Source organism: Brachypodium distachyon, chromosome 5 (assembly GCF_000005505.3).
Source record: "Brachypodium distachyon strain Bd21 chromosome 5, Brachypodium_distachyon_v3.0, whole genome shotgun sequence".
Lineage (NCBI taxonomy): Eukaryota > Viridiplantae > Streptophyta > Magnoliopsida > Poales > Poaceae > Brachypodium > Brachypodium distachyon.
This window is the reverse complement of record NC_016135.3, coordinates 17150208-17165711: the sequence shown is the minus strand read 5'-3', so window position 1 is coordinate 17165711 and position 15504 is coordinate 17150208. Positions and strand designations below refer to the sequence as shown.

Below are 15504 nucleotides of genomic sequence, written 5' to 3'. Positions count from 1 at the left end.
AACTTCAATTTTGTCGTTAGTTTAATTTGTGACTATTCCATCTCATTGACCGGTAACGTCTCCCTCTGGAGTGTGGACAGTGGCTTCTATTTGATCGAGTCTTTGTTCACCTATGAAGTAGCGCATCATGTGGAATTTTTTTCGAAAAAGAGGAAAAAAACCTGCAGCATGTGAATGTAAACTAGTCGTTTTCGAAGTCGAAGAACTATGTGAATGATTATTTAGAGGATTGATTGCACCATTTTTTGGTGCCAACTGCATGATAAGCATATGTTGATGGCATGTTAGGGGGGGGGGGATAATGCAGAGTAATCAACAGCCATTGCATGTTAGAAATTGATTTGCACGAGATGTGTATGTCGTAAAGGAGAGCCAGAGTCACTCCCCGTGGTCTCTCGACACGCTATGAAAAAATTATTGATCGATCTGCCTCTGAGTTACGTCATGACGATGACTTGGGCACGGAGTAATGTTTTTCCTTGACGTGGATTGCGAGACGTACTAGACAGCAACAACATTGCAATATGCAGCGCAAGGCCCGGCACGGGTAAAATAATGACACTCACGCACCATGATGTGAGGCCATTTGTTAATCAGAGAATAGGAAAGCAAGAGAATGCAAATAAACAAATGGTACTAGTTAGGTGCCCGTCCGTTGCTACGGAATCTCAAATAACAGCGTATATGCTGTTAGTTTGTCTTGACGAATGTTAGTTCTTTATTTTTTTTTGTGCACCATAGGTATGAGACAATAACAAAACCATATTTGGACGTTTTTTTCCCCGGTAATCAAATTAATGATGAAAAATACAACGAAGAACATTCACTAAGAAAGCCAAAGTGTGATCTTGACTACCACTGTAGCATCAAAACATGTACACTGCTCTTTTGGAGATGATGTATCATCCATTTTAATTAAGACTACAAGTGGGCTACCACCATTTTAATTAAGTCAAAGTGTGATCTTACTACCACTGTAGCATCAAAACATGTACATGTGTTGAGAAAACAATGTCTTCGATGAACCATCAGATAGACCAGCAAGCTTTCTTTCAAAAACAGATGCAGGAGTCAGCATGAAAATTACTGTGCTGCAGAGGTTGGATGTACATATGCTCACCAACCTTGGATGCCTCTGGCCTTTAGGCCACATGAGTTAGTTAGTATCATGCAAGATCAAAAGATGTAGGTAAGAAGCTGTAAAAGAGAGTAAACTAAACAATCTGTGGAATTTCATGTGATGATTTTAATATAGTTCAACATTCTGGACCAAGTAACGGTATTATGGCTAGATGGCATGTTTTTTCTTACAAATAGCAAGGAGATATGGACAATCTAGAGCATGCTATTTTAAGAAGCAGATGCTTCCCTCCGTTTTTCTCACATAGTGAAAAGATATATGACGGCATACTATAATTTATGGTTAGTTAAAGTCACAAAGAGACGTGGTTAATTAAGAAAGATGGGGAATATAGTGGGGTACCTCATTTTCGACAAAGCTACCATACACTTGCTTATTAGACAAAGAACTCCATTTATCTGATGTAAATTTTAGTCAGCAATTATATACTCCCACCGTCCCATATTAAGTGACTTTCTATTACATGTATCTAAACGTTTTTTAGGTATAGATACATTCATATTATTTGGGAAAATTGAATCAAGAAATAACGTAACCAAGCTGTTGCAACCTTGGCTTGTATACGGAAATGATTTAATAAGGACACCATGACTGGTAGACCATAGTTATTATTACAGTATAACATTGCAAAGGCTTGTTTACCTGAACACAATGCCAGAGCAAGGGAACATCAACTTTAGCAATCACAACTCCATTCTTCAACTTGAAAACAGATGCCAGCTTCTGATATATCTAACAGAAATACATGAATATGGTTAGACATGAAAGAAAATAATGATTTTGCTTGCAAATTGAAGCTACAGCCATCAAGTGTATCCTACATAGTTAGGTGCCCGTGCGTTGCTACGGAATCAAAATATTTGAAAAAAAATACTAGAATAAAGTTCATACAATTGATATCTCATCTCAGTATCGATAAGGTAACATCTCTGTATCTGAATTATCGGATGGAATATAAAATCAAAATCTTGCACTACATCAAGTATTCAAGCATTTGTTGATAAACATGGTTGTGCTAATGCACACATACATGTGAAAAGCACTTAGAACATCTCATTGCAATAATAAATTCCAAATACTTGAAGAGAGCATAGTTGTTTTTAACAAATATTGAAACTGACCATAGCTATCTATTTTTACTAACTATGTCATGCCGGCTAACAAGATTACATACCAAGCCGTGCGTTCTGCATCCTCTAAAATCATCATTTCGCACTTGAAACGAAGCTAAAATTATCAAAATCATCAATAGGGTTCTCTTAATTGCTAGGGCACCAGCATTCTGTAGCTTAAGCATCAGTTCCTCACTTCTGAAAGTTTTGAAATTTGTATGAAACAACTCCAAACTGCAGCTGTATTGAATACCTCACCAAGCAGTTCTTTACTAAGTGGGCATCTAAAACTTCCTCTGATATTAATTAGAACCAATAACAACAAAGGTCACCGAGTTCAAAGTATTTTCTAATAGAACTCACCTTTATATTTAATTGGTAGATAACCAGTGACATATAAAGCATTTGTTCTCTATTAATCTTAGGTACCATTAAGACAGAGTCACGACTGCACAACAGTAGTATTTTCAACTCTTTTCATCATCATTGACGCCAACATTCAAAGGTAAAACCTTGCAGATTCATCAACTTGATCTAATAGATATTCCTTGTAGATTTAATTAGACACCTGAGCTTACCACAGTAGCAGTCTAACAATATGCAAATAGGAGTTCTGTATGCAATGACTGGATTTTTTTCAACTGTGGCTAGACGCTGATAGAGAACAAGCAGAACTGTCCATATCAGTTGGACAGTATGACAGAAATAGAGAACGAATAACATTCCTAAGGTAGCAACAACTAATTTAAAAGAAGTTTAGATTAATTATTATCTGTTCTCTCTACTTGTTTCTCTCTCCTTTGTCAGAAGTTTAGATTCTTATACTACATTGGTAAAAATCAAGCAATCCCATATGTTCAGGTTAAAGTACCAACTCCTGGTCTGCAGCTACGCAACATGCATTTGTTTGGCCCTAAAAAAAATCTGAACAAAAAAAAGGAGCTTGAACCTAAATCTGAACTACACCAGTACTCAGAAACTAAATCAGACATAAGCATTAAAAAGACCAATATATATATAAGTATACTATGAATAGGAGCTTACCTACTGTCTTGTCGCTTCTGTTGTCAATGTCCCCAATTTCGATCTTGGAATACTCTGAACAATCACCAAATCTACGCATCATCAGGACGACCAGCCATAAGAACAGAGAAAAGATTTTCTTTTGTCTGGCAGCAACACAATTGCAATGCAACCTGTTTTATCACTGTAGGAAGTGACAACTGAATCCTCCCCAAAGACGGCAGTGATGGAATTCGCCGTCAGTTAATTAGCACAATGGAACTCTCTGAACCGCTGTGGTGTTGGCTGGTCCGCCCGCGCCCGCCCGCGCGGCCAGCACCACCGCGGGGAAGTGGGAGGGAGGGAGGCGGCGCTGCGGATCAGAAGGAGGCAGGGAGAAAGATGCAGGCGGCGGCGGTGACGATTCCCATGGAGGCGGCGACGGCACTTCAAACTCTGGAGGCACAGTTCATCAAGGCGGCGGCTTTGATAGGTGATGAGACGAATTGATCTCCAGAGAGGGGTTGGGGAAAGCCAGATTCTGCCGCGGCGGGGTCGGAGGAGCCCAGTCCCGGCGGCGTCGAGGCGAGGGGAGGCCGGATCCGGTGACGCGAAGTCGTCGCCGTGCGCTTTTTCTCGAGGGGGACGAGGTGGTGGCGACTGGAACCGGAGGAGGAGGCCAGGACGGCGGAGCTCTCCTCAGGCGTCCGTCCTCGGCGGCGGGACTGCGTCCCATGGCGGCGTCCGCGGGGACCGGTAGTGCTCCATCCCATGGCGACGGCGGCGTGGACTGGCACATGGAGGGACGGGCGCGGGAGGGATCGTGAGGGAGATGGAAGAGATCGAGCGGGTTCCGGTGGAGATGAGAGATCTAGGGAGAGGAGAGGCAGGGGGCGGTGGCGGCGGCGCGCGGGCCGCGGGGCAGGGAGGAGCGGCGGGCCGCAGCGGGAAAGGAGAGAGATCAGGGGATCGGAGGTTGTAGGAGAGAGAGATTGGGAGATCGGGGGTTGTAGGAGAGAGAGATCGGGAGAGAAGGAGAGAGGAGCATGATCGGAAAAGGAGAGCGATCGGTCCTGATTTTCCGATCCTGATTTTTCGGATGGAACAGGAGAGCGATCGGGAGATCGTCGGGGTTGGGGTGAAACGACATACGAGCTTACGGGTTACCACGGACGTAACTGGAAATTAAAGAATACTAAAGATACATGACTGGTGCTCCCGCGAGAAAATTAATAAGTAATGGGATCTTACATAGGCAAGTCCGAGATATCATATTACTGCAAATTGCAAAGAGTATCTCGTGTTTTTTTCTGGATGACTTGCGCGCGCGTGCCGTGCGTCCGTGCCTGTGCATCGATGTAAATCATGAAGCCTAACGAACGATTTTTTTTGCGACAACTGACGTGTGATCAAACCCAAATACTACCAGATTTGAACCCACTCGACCCTAGCCTGGTTTGTACATCGAGTACTTGAGTAGGATCGGTTTCTTTGCTTCATCGACGAATTCGCCTCTCCCGGTTGTTCTTTTCCCTGGGTGCTGCAGAAATACCTGAGCTGGCGACAAGAATAGGCAGGCCAAAGCTAGCTACCAGACGGGCCCGCTGTTTGCGAGCTGACGCGGCGTGGAATACAATCTGCTTTTCCGGCAAAGTCCCTCTTAAACAAAACTGCCATCTCTGAGAATTCGAAGAGTAATTTGATGGACACCTACCTCGTCGCGGGATATTCGTCGCCTTGCTTGGACTTGGTCGGCGACGCAAGGCAAGAAACAAATGCCGTCGCCGTCACGCTCCGATAAACGGAGCTCTTCACGCACCGAGGTTTGGGAACTCTGCTGTTTTCGGATATTTAGGTCGTGGTAGTCATGGAGAAGAAACGATCTTCTTTCTGGGCATGTCGCCGAGTTCCTAACTCCGCCTATTTAGGTGCCAGTTCCAGATATATCCATCCATCATGATCATGTACCGTTTGTTTCGGTAACTAATGCAGGCCATGTACGTTGGTCGATACACAACATTATTGCTTCAGAACAGAACCACGGTCGCAGACAGTAGCCGTCCAATCCACGTCAGTGATTCTTCTTCACCCGATTTACCAAATGAGATCGTGCCGCCACTAACCCACTAAAACTCTCCTTGGTGCCTGTCGACTTTTCTCATGGAGCAATGGATCATGGATGGACCACTCACAAGTCACAAATCACAAATCACAATGCTGCTCTACTCTTTTTTTAATGGCGAAAAATGACCAACACGATTTGTGACATGAGCGTCCACGAGAAGGCAGGATTTCCAAGTTGCCCGATTTCCAATATACGGGCGTATGCACGACTCTCCCACGATTTTTTTTTCCTCTCCTGTTTGCTTGACTGGTTAAAGGATGGCGACTAGTATGGAACATTGGAACTGCACCACAGCTGATTAGTATATCCAACACGATCTCAGTGAAGTATAAACCTCGCCGACTGACCTAGTCACTTCTTCTTACGCGTTGTGCTTTTGATCGGACGCTAGTGTTGCGCACGGAAAATGCAGGAGAAGTTTACTGCATTCTGCTGCAAGTCGTCCGCTAGTCAGCAACAGGTCGATCTCATTTACATGTAAAAGAAACTTTAGAGGTGTTTGCGACGGACTAAACAATAGGCTTTCTGATAGGACACCTTCTGTCTCGGCACGCAAAGGCAAGGAAAAGGAGAGCCAAACGCCAAATGGACGAAAACAAGAACATCTTTTTTGAACCTTTGGCGACTTGGCGTGGCCGCTCTGCGGCCTCGTTGGTGTCCGTCTCTTTTCGTCCGGTTCGAAACAACCGTCACCGGGAGCGTGGACGCCGGCGACTTGGCCGGTCTGCCTTTCCAAATTACTCCCTTTTCAAAAGTGGTGGTCCGATCGACCAAGGCACGCTGTTTCCTTCGCGCCTCTTGCTCTGTGGCGTCATTTAGCCCACAGGAACACATGAATGTTTCTAATTTTTTATTACTGCTCCCTCTGATATATAAATAGTGTCGTTCATTTAGTACTAAGTTACAAATTTTATACTAAGTGAGCAACATTTTTATGGATGGAAGGGAGTACTGTCAAGTATCAAAGATACTAGAAACGATGTAAAAAATAAGGGAGTGTCTATTTCTCAGCCGCCTAAGAAATAATTATTTCTCAGTCGACAACCGTAGCCATCGAATAAATATTTTCTTATCCATCGAACCTACATTAATTTTACACGAATCTCAATGATTGAATCAAAAAGTTATGATCATGGACTAAGAAATGAAATAGTTATTTCTCAGTCGTCTAAGAAATAGCAAAAACCAAATAAATAAATAAATTACGGATACTAGAAACCTAGAAAAGCATGTTTGGACCTATGAATTTTCACAGAAAGTAAAAAACAAAACTGGTTCAAACCGGCCGGCCATCGTCAGCAATAAATAAGCGTTGCCGCGTGTAAACATCGTGATGATGCCATGCTGTCTCGGTGTTCTCAAGGAGAGATTAACGAGGAAACGGACAGCTTCCTTCCTGCGAATCCTTGGCTCACATGTTAACAAAAGAAGCCCCAAGGAAATTTCCGGCCTTGTTATTTCGAGAACACGATGCGGAGGCGATGATCCGCTTGGGTCAGTGGGAGTATACTAGGAAACGGAGAACAGCTTTTGCCTTGCCACCGTGAAATGCTGTAGCTTGCCGCATACTATAAAGTTTGAGGAACCTTATACGGAGTATAAGATCAGGCGAAGAAAACCAATTATAGTTTCTGGAGGGGCATCTTCCCCCCGGACCCGGATTCGTCGTGGCGTCCGTGCTTCTTCTACGTTATCCTCAGTTAGATGCCAATCATCTTCTGATTCTTTTAGCAACCATCACCAAGAAAGAAAAAGGACTTTCCCTTAGCTAGAACACAGACTGAATTTATGAACTACGTACACGCTGAAGCAACTGCAGACGGTTTGTAGAAAACAAAACAAAAACAGGAACAACACATCACGTCACGCGTTTGAAATAGCATAATTATTTCTCCCACCATCCATAAATGGTCACAAAAAATATAAATTAATAAATAATTAGGCAGAAAATATATCAGTACTAACCATAATCTAGAGCATATTCTAGGACAAATCGCCAGTGTAGTCGGATGCCTAGCCTCCAAGGCTCCTATCCGAAGCGTGAGGACAAGATCGGCCAGCTCGAACGGCTATAATTAAGCGGCCACGGGGGGCGCAAACGAGCTCCACGTTTCTTTTGCGCACTCGACCCCGCTGATCGCCCCTAATTACAAGCCCCAGCGCAGCACATCACAGGATTCACAGCACAGCGCCGCACGACCCGAGGCCGAGACCCCCGTAACGGGAAGCGCCAGAAACCTAAAGACCCCGAGGGCCAGGAGCCAAAAGACGCCAACCACCGGAGCAAACCCCTCGTGCGGCGGCGGCGGCGGCCCCCGGCAATCGCGGGGAGATTCCGGCCGGAGCACGCACGCACGGGAGCGAGCGAGCGCAGTCCGATCGGCGTGCCATTGGAGGAGAGCTGCCCCCGTGCGCCGGCGGCGGGGATTGTGGGGATTTTTTTCTCTCTCTCTTGTCCCCGCCCCCTTATTTGCTCCTGGATTTAGTTGCTCCTCGGCGCAGCGATGCCGGAGGCCGGCCACTACGGCCACAAGAAGAACGACGGCATCTGCAACGGCGTGTGCAGCAGCGAGGTAAGCCATTCCATCCCCTCCCCTTCCCCGCCCGTTCAGATCTGCTCAGTTTGCCGTGGGGGGTTTGATTCCCCCGACCCCGAGATGCGTGTGCTTCGTGATAGGGGTGATGTCTTGAGCATTAGGGTCTGGGGCTCTGGGCCACATGCTTGGCTTTTACCTCTCCCAAGTTTGGTCCCCGTGTGGTCCGGGATGGCTGTAATGCTGCGCTCTGGTTTATTTTCCCAAACTCCAAATTTCGGTTAGGATACTGGTAGGATTTTGGTGGGTTTGAGACTGGAGACCTTTGCGCTTCCATGCTTTTGGCTTTGTCCTTGATCTGCCCTGGTTTCGGATGATAGGTAGGTGAAAATATGGAGTTCTGATTCTTCACGCCTTTTTGGTGGTAGAATCTCGCGACGTGTCGAAATTACGTCTTTTGGGCTGGTATTTCAAACATGTGGAATATTTCTTTCCATTCGTATGGTCCTTCTATGCTTTCTTGCTTCGATCACGAGGACTTGTGCTGTGAAAGCCCTCCTGTTTTGCAAATTTGCAGAAATTCGATGTGTTCAATCCCTATTTGGTTAGGAAAAGGCCCAACTTTTGGTTAGTTATCATTACCGCTATCTTTAGCGAGTGTTCTTGTTACTAAAGCTGGTTTAGTGCGAGTATAGCTTGTGCGTTGCGCTCAAGGTTCAGCTGTTGCTATCTTGAATAAATTTGATAACCTCATGCTTCAATACTCGTGAGTGATGTTATCTTTGGCCTTTCAGGGTTGTGCTTGTGTGTGGTTTTAGTTCCTCAGATTGTTGCTTCTGTGCGGTGGTAGTCATTTTTGGGGGATGCTAGTCAGATTCTGATCAACTTTTGATGCAACCTTTTATGGCCAACTCAAAACTTGTTGTTAAAAGATAATGTTTGGCAGTAGCTTTGGGAGGTTATCTGAAAAAAGCTACAGTTATTGCCTCGTTGGCTTGTTTATTCCTACTTTACTGATAGACTTACAGAGTATACACACATATGCATGAATTTTAAATAGTCGTGGAGTAGTTGGCATGTCGATATCTGGTGTACTTATTTCCTTCATGAACTTCTTTTGTCTAATGTTGCCTGCTTGATTTCTTACATGATTTATGCATTCATTTGCAGCCTGCATCAAAGGCAGTTGTGGCAATGTCAAGGCTAAAGTGTGCGCTTCGGGGATTTGATTTCAGGGTTCTTTTGGCCCTCTTGATTGGTGTGCCAATCGTTATTTTAATGGTATATACGCATGGTCAGAAGGTCACATACTTCCTCCGGCCGATCTGGGAATCTCCTCCCAAGCCCTTCAAGATAATCCCTCACTACTACCATGAGAATGTAACTATGGAGAACCTCTGCAAGTTACATGGGTGGAAAGTCCGTGAGACGCCACGACGTGTTGTTGATGCTGTACTGTTCAGCAATGAGCTTGATATCCTTGAACTCCGTTGGAATGAACTCAGTCCCTATGTGTCTGAGTTCGTGCTCCTCGAGTCCAACTCAACCTTCACTGGCTTGACAAAGCCCCTCCACTTCAAGGAAAACCGCCAGCGATTTGAGTTTGCTGAATCTCGGCTGACATATGGTATGGTTGGGGGGAGGTTTGTGAAGGGGGAAAATCCATTTGTTGAGGAGTCATATCAGAGGGTTTACCTGGACCGGCTCATTAAGATTTCAAGAATTAAAGATGATGACATATTGATCATGTCAGATGTTGATGAAATCCCAAGTGGCCACACCATCAATCTCTTGAGATGGTGTGACGACACTCCTGAGATAATTCATCTTCAGCTCAGGAACTATCTGTACTCGTTTGAGTTCTTACTGGATGACAAGAGTTGGAGGGCGTCAATACACCGGTACAGATCTGGAAAGACAAGGTATGCACATTTTCGGCAGACAGACGAACTTCTTGCTGATTCAGGATGGCACTGCAGTTTTTGCTTCCGCCATATCAGTGATTTTGCCTTCAAGATGCAAGCTTATAGCCATGTGGATCGAATTAGATTCAAGTACTTCCTGAACCCTGAAAGGATTCAAGATGTCATATGCAGAGGGGCAGACCTTTTTGACATGCTTCCTGAAGAGTATACATTCCAAGAGATCATTGCCAAGTTGGGGGCCATTCCAAGTACATATTCTGCGGTTCATCTTCCTAGCTTTCTGCTTCAGAATGCTGACCGGTTCCGGTATCTTCTCCCGGGCAATTGCAGGAGAGAAAGTGGCTAGGCTGGTTTACTTTGCAAGCTGCTGTTCATGGGTGCCACCGCCAAGCTGCTGGAGGACTGGCTGTGGCAGGTGCATCTGATATGATTGGCTAATCATAGTTGGGATGGCTGCTTAGGGAGTGAGGATGGGTGTGTTCATGATTATGTAAGATGTAATGGAACATTTGTGCACCTGACAGCAAGGCGCATGCTTGATCTCGGCTTGGCCACCTTCGCAGAAGAGCCCAAGGGTGTACGGTTACCATAAGTAATTGCCATTCATATTCCCTCCCTGAATGATGATATACAAACTCGGAGCTGCTGTAGATTTCACATTAAGTGAACTTTCAGATTTGTATGATGTACAAGTGGTTTTACTCTGCAGATAATTTACATGTGCGCATGTGTCTATATTTTCCACCTTGCTGTTCTGTTTCTTGTGTCGATGACTGGACCTTAGATTTCCTGAACACTCTGAATTTTCTGTTTCCCATCGATAAACGGAACTCTGGCTTCCAATACTGTTTTAAACTGAGATGGCCATTATTGTTGTTGTTGTTGTTGTTGAACTTGAGGTGGCCACGGTTGGGAAAAAGATGCAGGGGCCAGGGGAATGTTGTTTGTACGGTTATTGGACTCTTCTATTGCTTGTGATGGCTGTATCATCTGTTCAGTTTTATTTCTGCGTGTTTTCTGTCTGCCCTTCCTTCTTTCAGGGTTACTCCAGCATCATGTGCTCGTCGCTTCTTGTAAAAAGTACGGAAGGCTTTTCTTGAAACTTTTAAAAATACAAACGTTGGACGAGCATGATCTTAATCCTCACGATCGCAGGGTACTATTCCCTGCTCTTGCGAGGGAGGCGTAAGTTATGTTTGGGTTTCTGTCAAAGTTCATGAAGCCAAAAACAAATATCATGGTAAAATATTTGGTTTTTGTTTGTGCGATAACATGATTTTTCTACACTTTTGCTAATTGTCAGCTGGCTGTTATTTAATTCGTTGACAGTCACTTTTCTGTCCGTCGATCTCCAGCGAACGCATATCTTGATGCCTTGTCTGTTGGGCTTGTTTTCATCGGGCTCGTCTTTTGTTGTGGTCCGGCTGGGCGGAGACAGAGATGGTGATGGACTCTCGAGTCCCGCCGGCCTGGTCGGAGAAAGCGGTGGTTGCATTTGCCTAGTCTTCGCGGAGCTAGCGGCGGTTGCATTTGTCTCAATCCCTTTCTCACTGGTATTGTTTGTCTCAGGCTTCAGTTCTTCCGGGTGGTTCCAGCGGTGGCGAAGGAGATGGCGGCAGACGGCAGCGAACCTTCGCGGCAGACCCGGCGACCGGAGGATGCGGCGGTTATTTTTGTGGCGGCTCGGGCCGCGGCGAGGGAGGCCCCCAGGCCGGCCGTCGCGTGGGCGTAAACGCACGTCGTGAAGCACGGCGACTCCATCCAGCTCCTCCTCGTCATGCCGCTGTCTACCTCTGTTACGCCCCTCCTCCTCCTCCTCACCTTCCCAAAACGCTCACTCCCATGTGAGTGCTCCCTTTCCTGCATCTGAAATTCTGAATGCCTGCAAATGCCACGGGCAATACTATCTTATCTCAGGATCATGCTTTGTTTTGTACAATTTTGCTTGACACAGCTAAAATTCCAAGAGATTTCAGCCCTTCTCACCTGAATATTCCCTTGAAGTGTCAGACAGAATGACAGGTACTCCCAAGTCACCTGAATTATTTTTGTTGTTTCTTAACCGTTTTCAGTTTTTTCTTAGTCTCAGTATGATCAGGTTAAGTGCTTAAGTATTCTGTCATGTATATTTCTCATTATCATTTTGTGTTTTATAACTATTCTTGTTTCTTTAATAGTTTTTAGTCTTGTCTCGTGTTCAGCTTAAGTGCTTGAGTATTCATGTCTTAGTCTCATTCCAAGTATTTGTCGGGTTTTTTTCTATCACCTATATTGTTCATCAGTGCCTTGTCATTCTTGCAAAAAAAGAAATCTTATTTTTATTCTCAGTATTTATCCGCCTTGTATTAGTATTTGTCTGCTTTGTAAGTTTTCTAGCCTTTCGTGTCTTTTTCAGTCTTGTCTTTCTTAGCCTATGACCAGCAGTCCGAGGAGTTGTCTAGCAATGTGCTCTTTTTGTTAGTACCAATGATGTTCCTTTTTTCTTATAGATTTGATTTTCAGTTATTGTAGACACATAACATCATATTGTTGTTTTAGACAATCTCTCAATTTTTTTTTTGTTGTAGACATATTATCCAGCTTCTAGAACTGCAGTTCTAACAGAGACACTGAGAGTGGCTTCATTTCTTTTAGTGGGGCTAATGGCTACTACAACTGCCCAGGATCATTAACAGTTTTTTGTTTATTTTCTTATGTTGTTTGCCTTTTGAGTTCAGGTCCTGCAGTCTTTTTCAGAAGGTAGTTTGCAGCAGCCATAATTGGGTCGATACATGACATGGAGAGCATAATATGAGATTGCTTGCACTGACAGCTAGAAGATCATGTCTTATCAGCCCGTGGATCAACTTTGGTCATATGGCTGATATTTAGCCCGAACATCATTTTTGTTTCATCTCTTTGTAATTGTAAGGAACAACACCAGATAGTAACAAGAAAATTAGTGTAGGCTCATTTGGCATTTTTAGTATAGTAGATGTATGTGTACTGAAGTCAGAATGGACAGAGGCACCGGTGATCTGATATCATTCAGCTTTTTTGTTGTGTTTAATTCAGGCCCAAAAAGCCTTTACGAGCAGTTTGGGATCCAACCGATTTTTCCTTTTTCCGCTAATACACAGGTGCCAACATACTGATGCAAACAAAATCTGACTGTTGCCAATTAGAAAAACAGGCAGCTGTCAATTAGACACTTCTTCAAAGGAAACCTTAACCAATACTACTCAAATTCTGTAGAGCAAATCTGAACTCAAACAAAACAACCCGTAGCCCAGCAAAACTCCGGGAGTTTGTTCTTGTCGTATGCGCCTCCTAGTCTGCAACTACAACAGTAGCTGCTCATAGTTCTGTCAACTCTGGCTAGCTGTTCAGGGATGGACTGCAGAAGAGACAGAGTTTGACCGCTACGACTGAACATCGCCGGCCGCCGGGGGTTTCAATTTCAGATATCCTCCTCGGGATCAGCTGTTGAACGTCTCCGTCCTCGCCGAGACCCTTGACCGCGGCCGCGTCAGAAACCCCGCCCACTGTTTGCTTGCTGTGTGTGTCAGTGACTGTGTTCGTGTGGTCGCGTTGTCGTGCTTGTTTTTTTGAAAGGGCGTTGTCGTGCTTGGGAACCCTGCAGATCGAACAAGCATGCAGACGCAGCTTCAGGGGATGTTGGCCGCGCGCGATCTGATCTTGCTGCATTGCTTGCCTCGCGGGCTAGCTCGTCGGGCAGTAAAATGAACCGATGGGTTTTTCCGCAGATCGATTTGCCATTTTTGGTCTCCATAAACCGACCGCACCAGCGTAGGGGGTGTGGGCACCCGTACTGCGATGCAAGTAGAACTGGTGGCCAAACAAAAGATTACTTGAGCGACCTGGGAGCCACAAGCACACGCAAAATTAGTCCTTATTTGATTGGATTTAAAACTGCTTTCTGACTTTTGGTTTATAAACCACAAAAGCATCAAATTAGGTGTTTTCGGCTTTGGCTTTTGATATTTGATTTGATATTGTTAGATAATGGTATAAGCAAAAAGCCAAAGCCAAAAACAAATTTTTAGGTGCTTTTGTGATTTATAAGCCAAAAGTCAAAAAATTGTGGACCTAAGTTTCTTCCACTTGGCAAGTGAGATCTTGTTAGTGTACTCACTAGCGCTCCCGGCCGGCCAGCCGGGTACCTGCACAATTTGTGCTCTGACACGACATCACGAACAACTCGACGTACTCACGTACGAGTCAGGCTGTCAGCGACAACATTTACGGCGATGTGCACGCATGGTTCCATACTTCCGTGTTTGGAGAGACGGTCCCTGGAGGAGCGAGTACCTGGGAGAGGAAGGAAAACAGGGGGCAGATGCTTGGGACGCATGGTGACGTGATAGAATCTGCAGCGTACAAGGCCATGCCAGGAACCCCGGGTCCCACCCGAGCCTCAACAGATGGATGGCCCACCTGCTGTGCACCAGCGACGGTAGAGTGCCAGTCCTAGGGGAGGTCCACCGTTTTCCATATCCACGACGCCTAGCCTCGCAAATGGTCAAGAGTCAAGACTGTAAAACTTGACCATGACAAGTCTTTTCATCAGGAGAATTATGAGTTCCCTCTCTGTGCTCCCTAAAAAAACTGCAGTAGTCAGTACCCCCTCCGCGTTTTTTTGCCTGTGGACTGCGCCCGGAAGGCAAGCGGTATGATTTTAATTAGGAATGATTAATAATTAGTAAGTAGACGCTCTGACTCTGAGAATCTGAATACACACCTATTTCGAGAAAATATACAGGTGCTACGTCCACGAAGATGAACAGAACGAGTAGAAAATACTTCATTTGGTATCAAGGGAATAAAAATCCAGGTATAAAATCCCAGAAGGGGATTCCGATGGTAAAAAACCGGGCCTGGATTTTCACTACGTTGCACATGGCCTAACAGGTTGGGCAACGGGTACGGCCGTTCGGGTGACCTGTTTTGTTATTTTACTCTGTCGGAACTGTAGGACTCTAAAAACTGTTGCACCTGGTTTCATGATTAATGGAACCGGTGGGCCTTTTGTCCCCCAGTCGATCTAAAAAAATTGAACATTCCTGCAGCTGCAGTTTTTTTTTTTTGCCGCATCTTGTTGCGTTGCGGTCGCGGCCTTGTCGGGCAGTAAATGAACGACAAATTCTTGCACATCTTTTTGGTCTCCCTGGATCGACGCAGCATCAGCGTACGGGTGTTGATGTACCGTACGAATACCTTAATTAGTAGTCGTGGCCGTCGGTCAGCTAGCAAGTTCCACCAGAGCCGTAGGATGAGGAAGAAGTACTCTGCTGTTATTTAGCACGGCGAGGGAACCGAGGGCAGAGGGCGAGTATTGGTCTTCTGCGAGGTTCAAACTGTCATGTTTGCCGTTAATATATATTTCCTCCTCCTCCTAAGTTTCTTTGTACTAACTACTAAGACTCGGGAAATTTTATTTCAGTATACAAATAATATTTGACATGTGTACACTAGAAAGTGTTTTAAATATACAAATCCAATAATATGATTTTATGCTATTATAATCTCGTATTATTATTAATATAATGTTAACTAAAGTTTAGTATAATCCAAACAGAGGAAGAACCGAGGAAACTGGTGTCTAAATAAAGACGACGTCCTGACACTTTACACACCAACCATCGTACGGAGTATATCTGAGCAA

At 44.9% G+C, this 15504-nt stretch overlaps 1 protein-coding gene across 1 annotated transcript; it reads left to right on the top strand.

Moving 5' to 3' along the window:
* The first annotated feature begins 7496 nt into the window (after positions 1 to 7496).
* Positions 7497 to 10642, top strand: LOC100843118 (beta-1,4-mannosyl-glycoprotein 4-beta-N-acetylglucosaminyltransferase). Its single transcript, XM_003579922.4, has 2 exons — positions 7497 to 7953; positions 9085 to 10642. The coding sequence occupies exons 1-2, from the start codon at positions 7885 to 7887 to the stop codon at positions 10183 to 10185; spliced, it is 1170 nt and encodes a 389-aa protein (XP_003579970.1). The 5' UTR covers positions 7497 to 7884; the 3' UTR covers positions 10186 to 10642.
* Positions 10643 to 15504: the final 4862 nt, after the last annotated feature.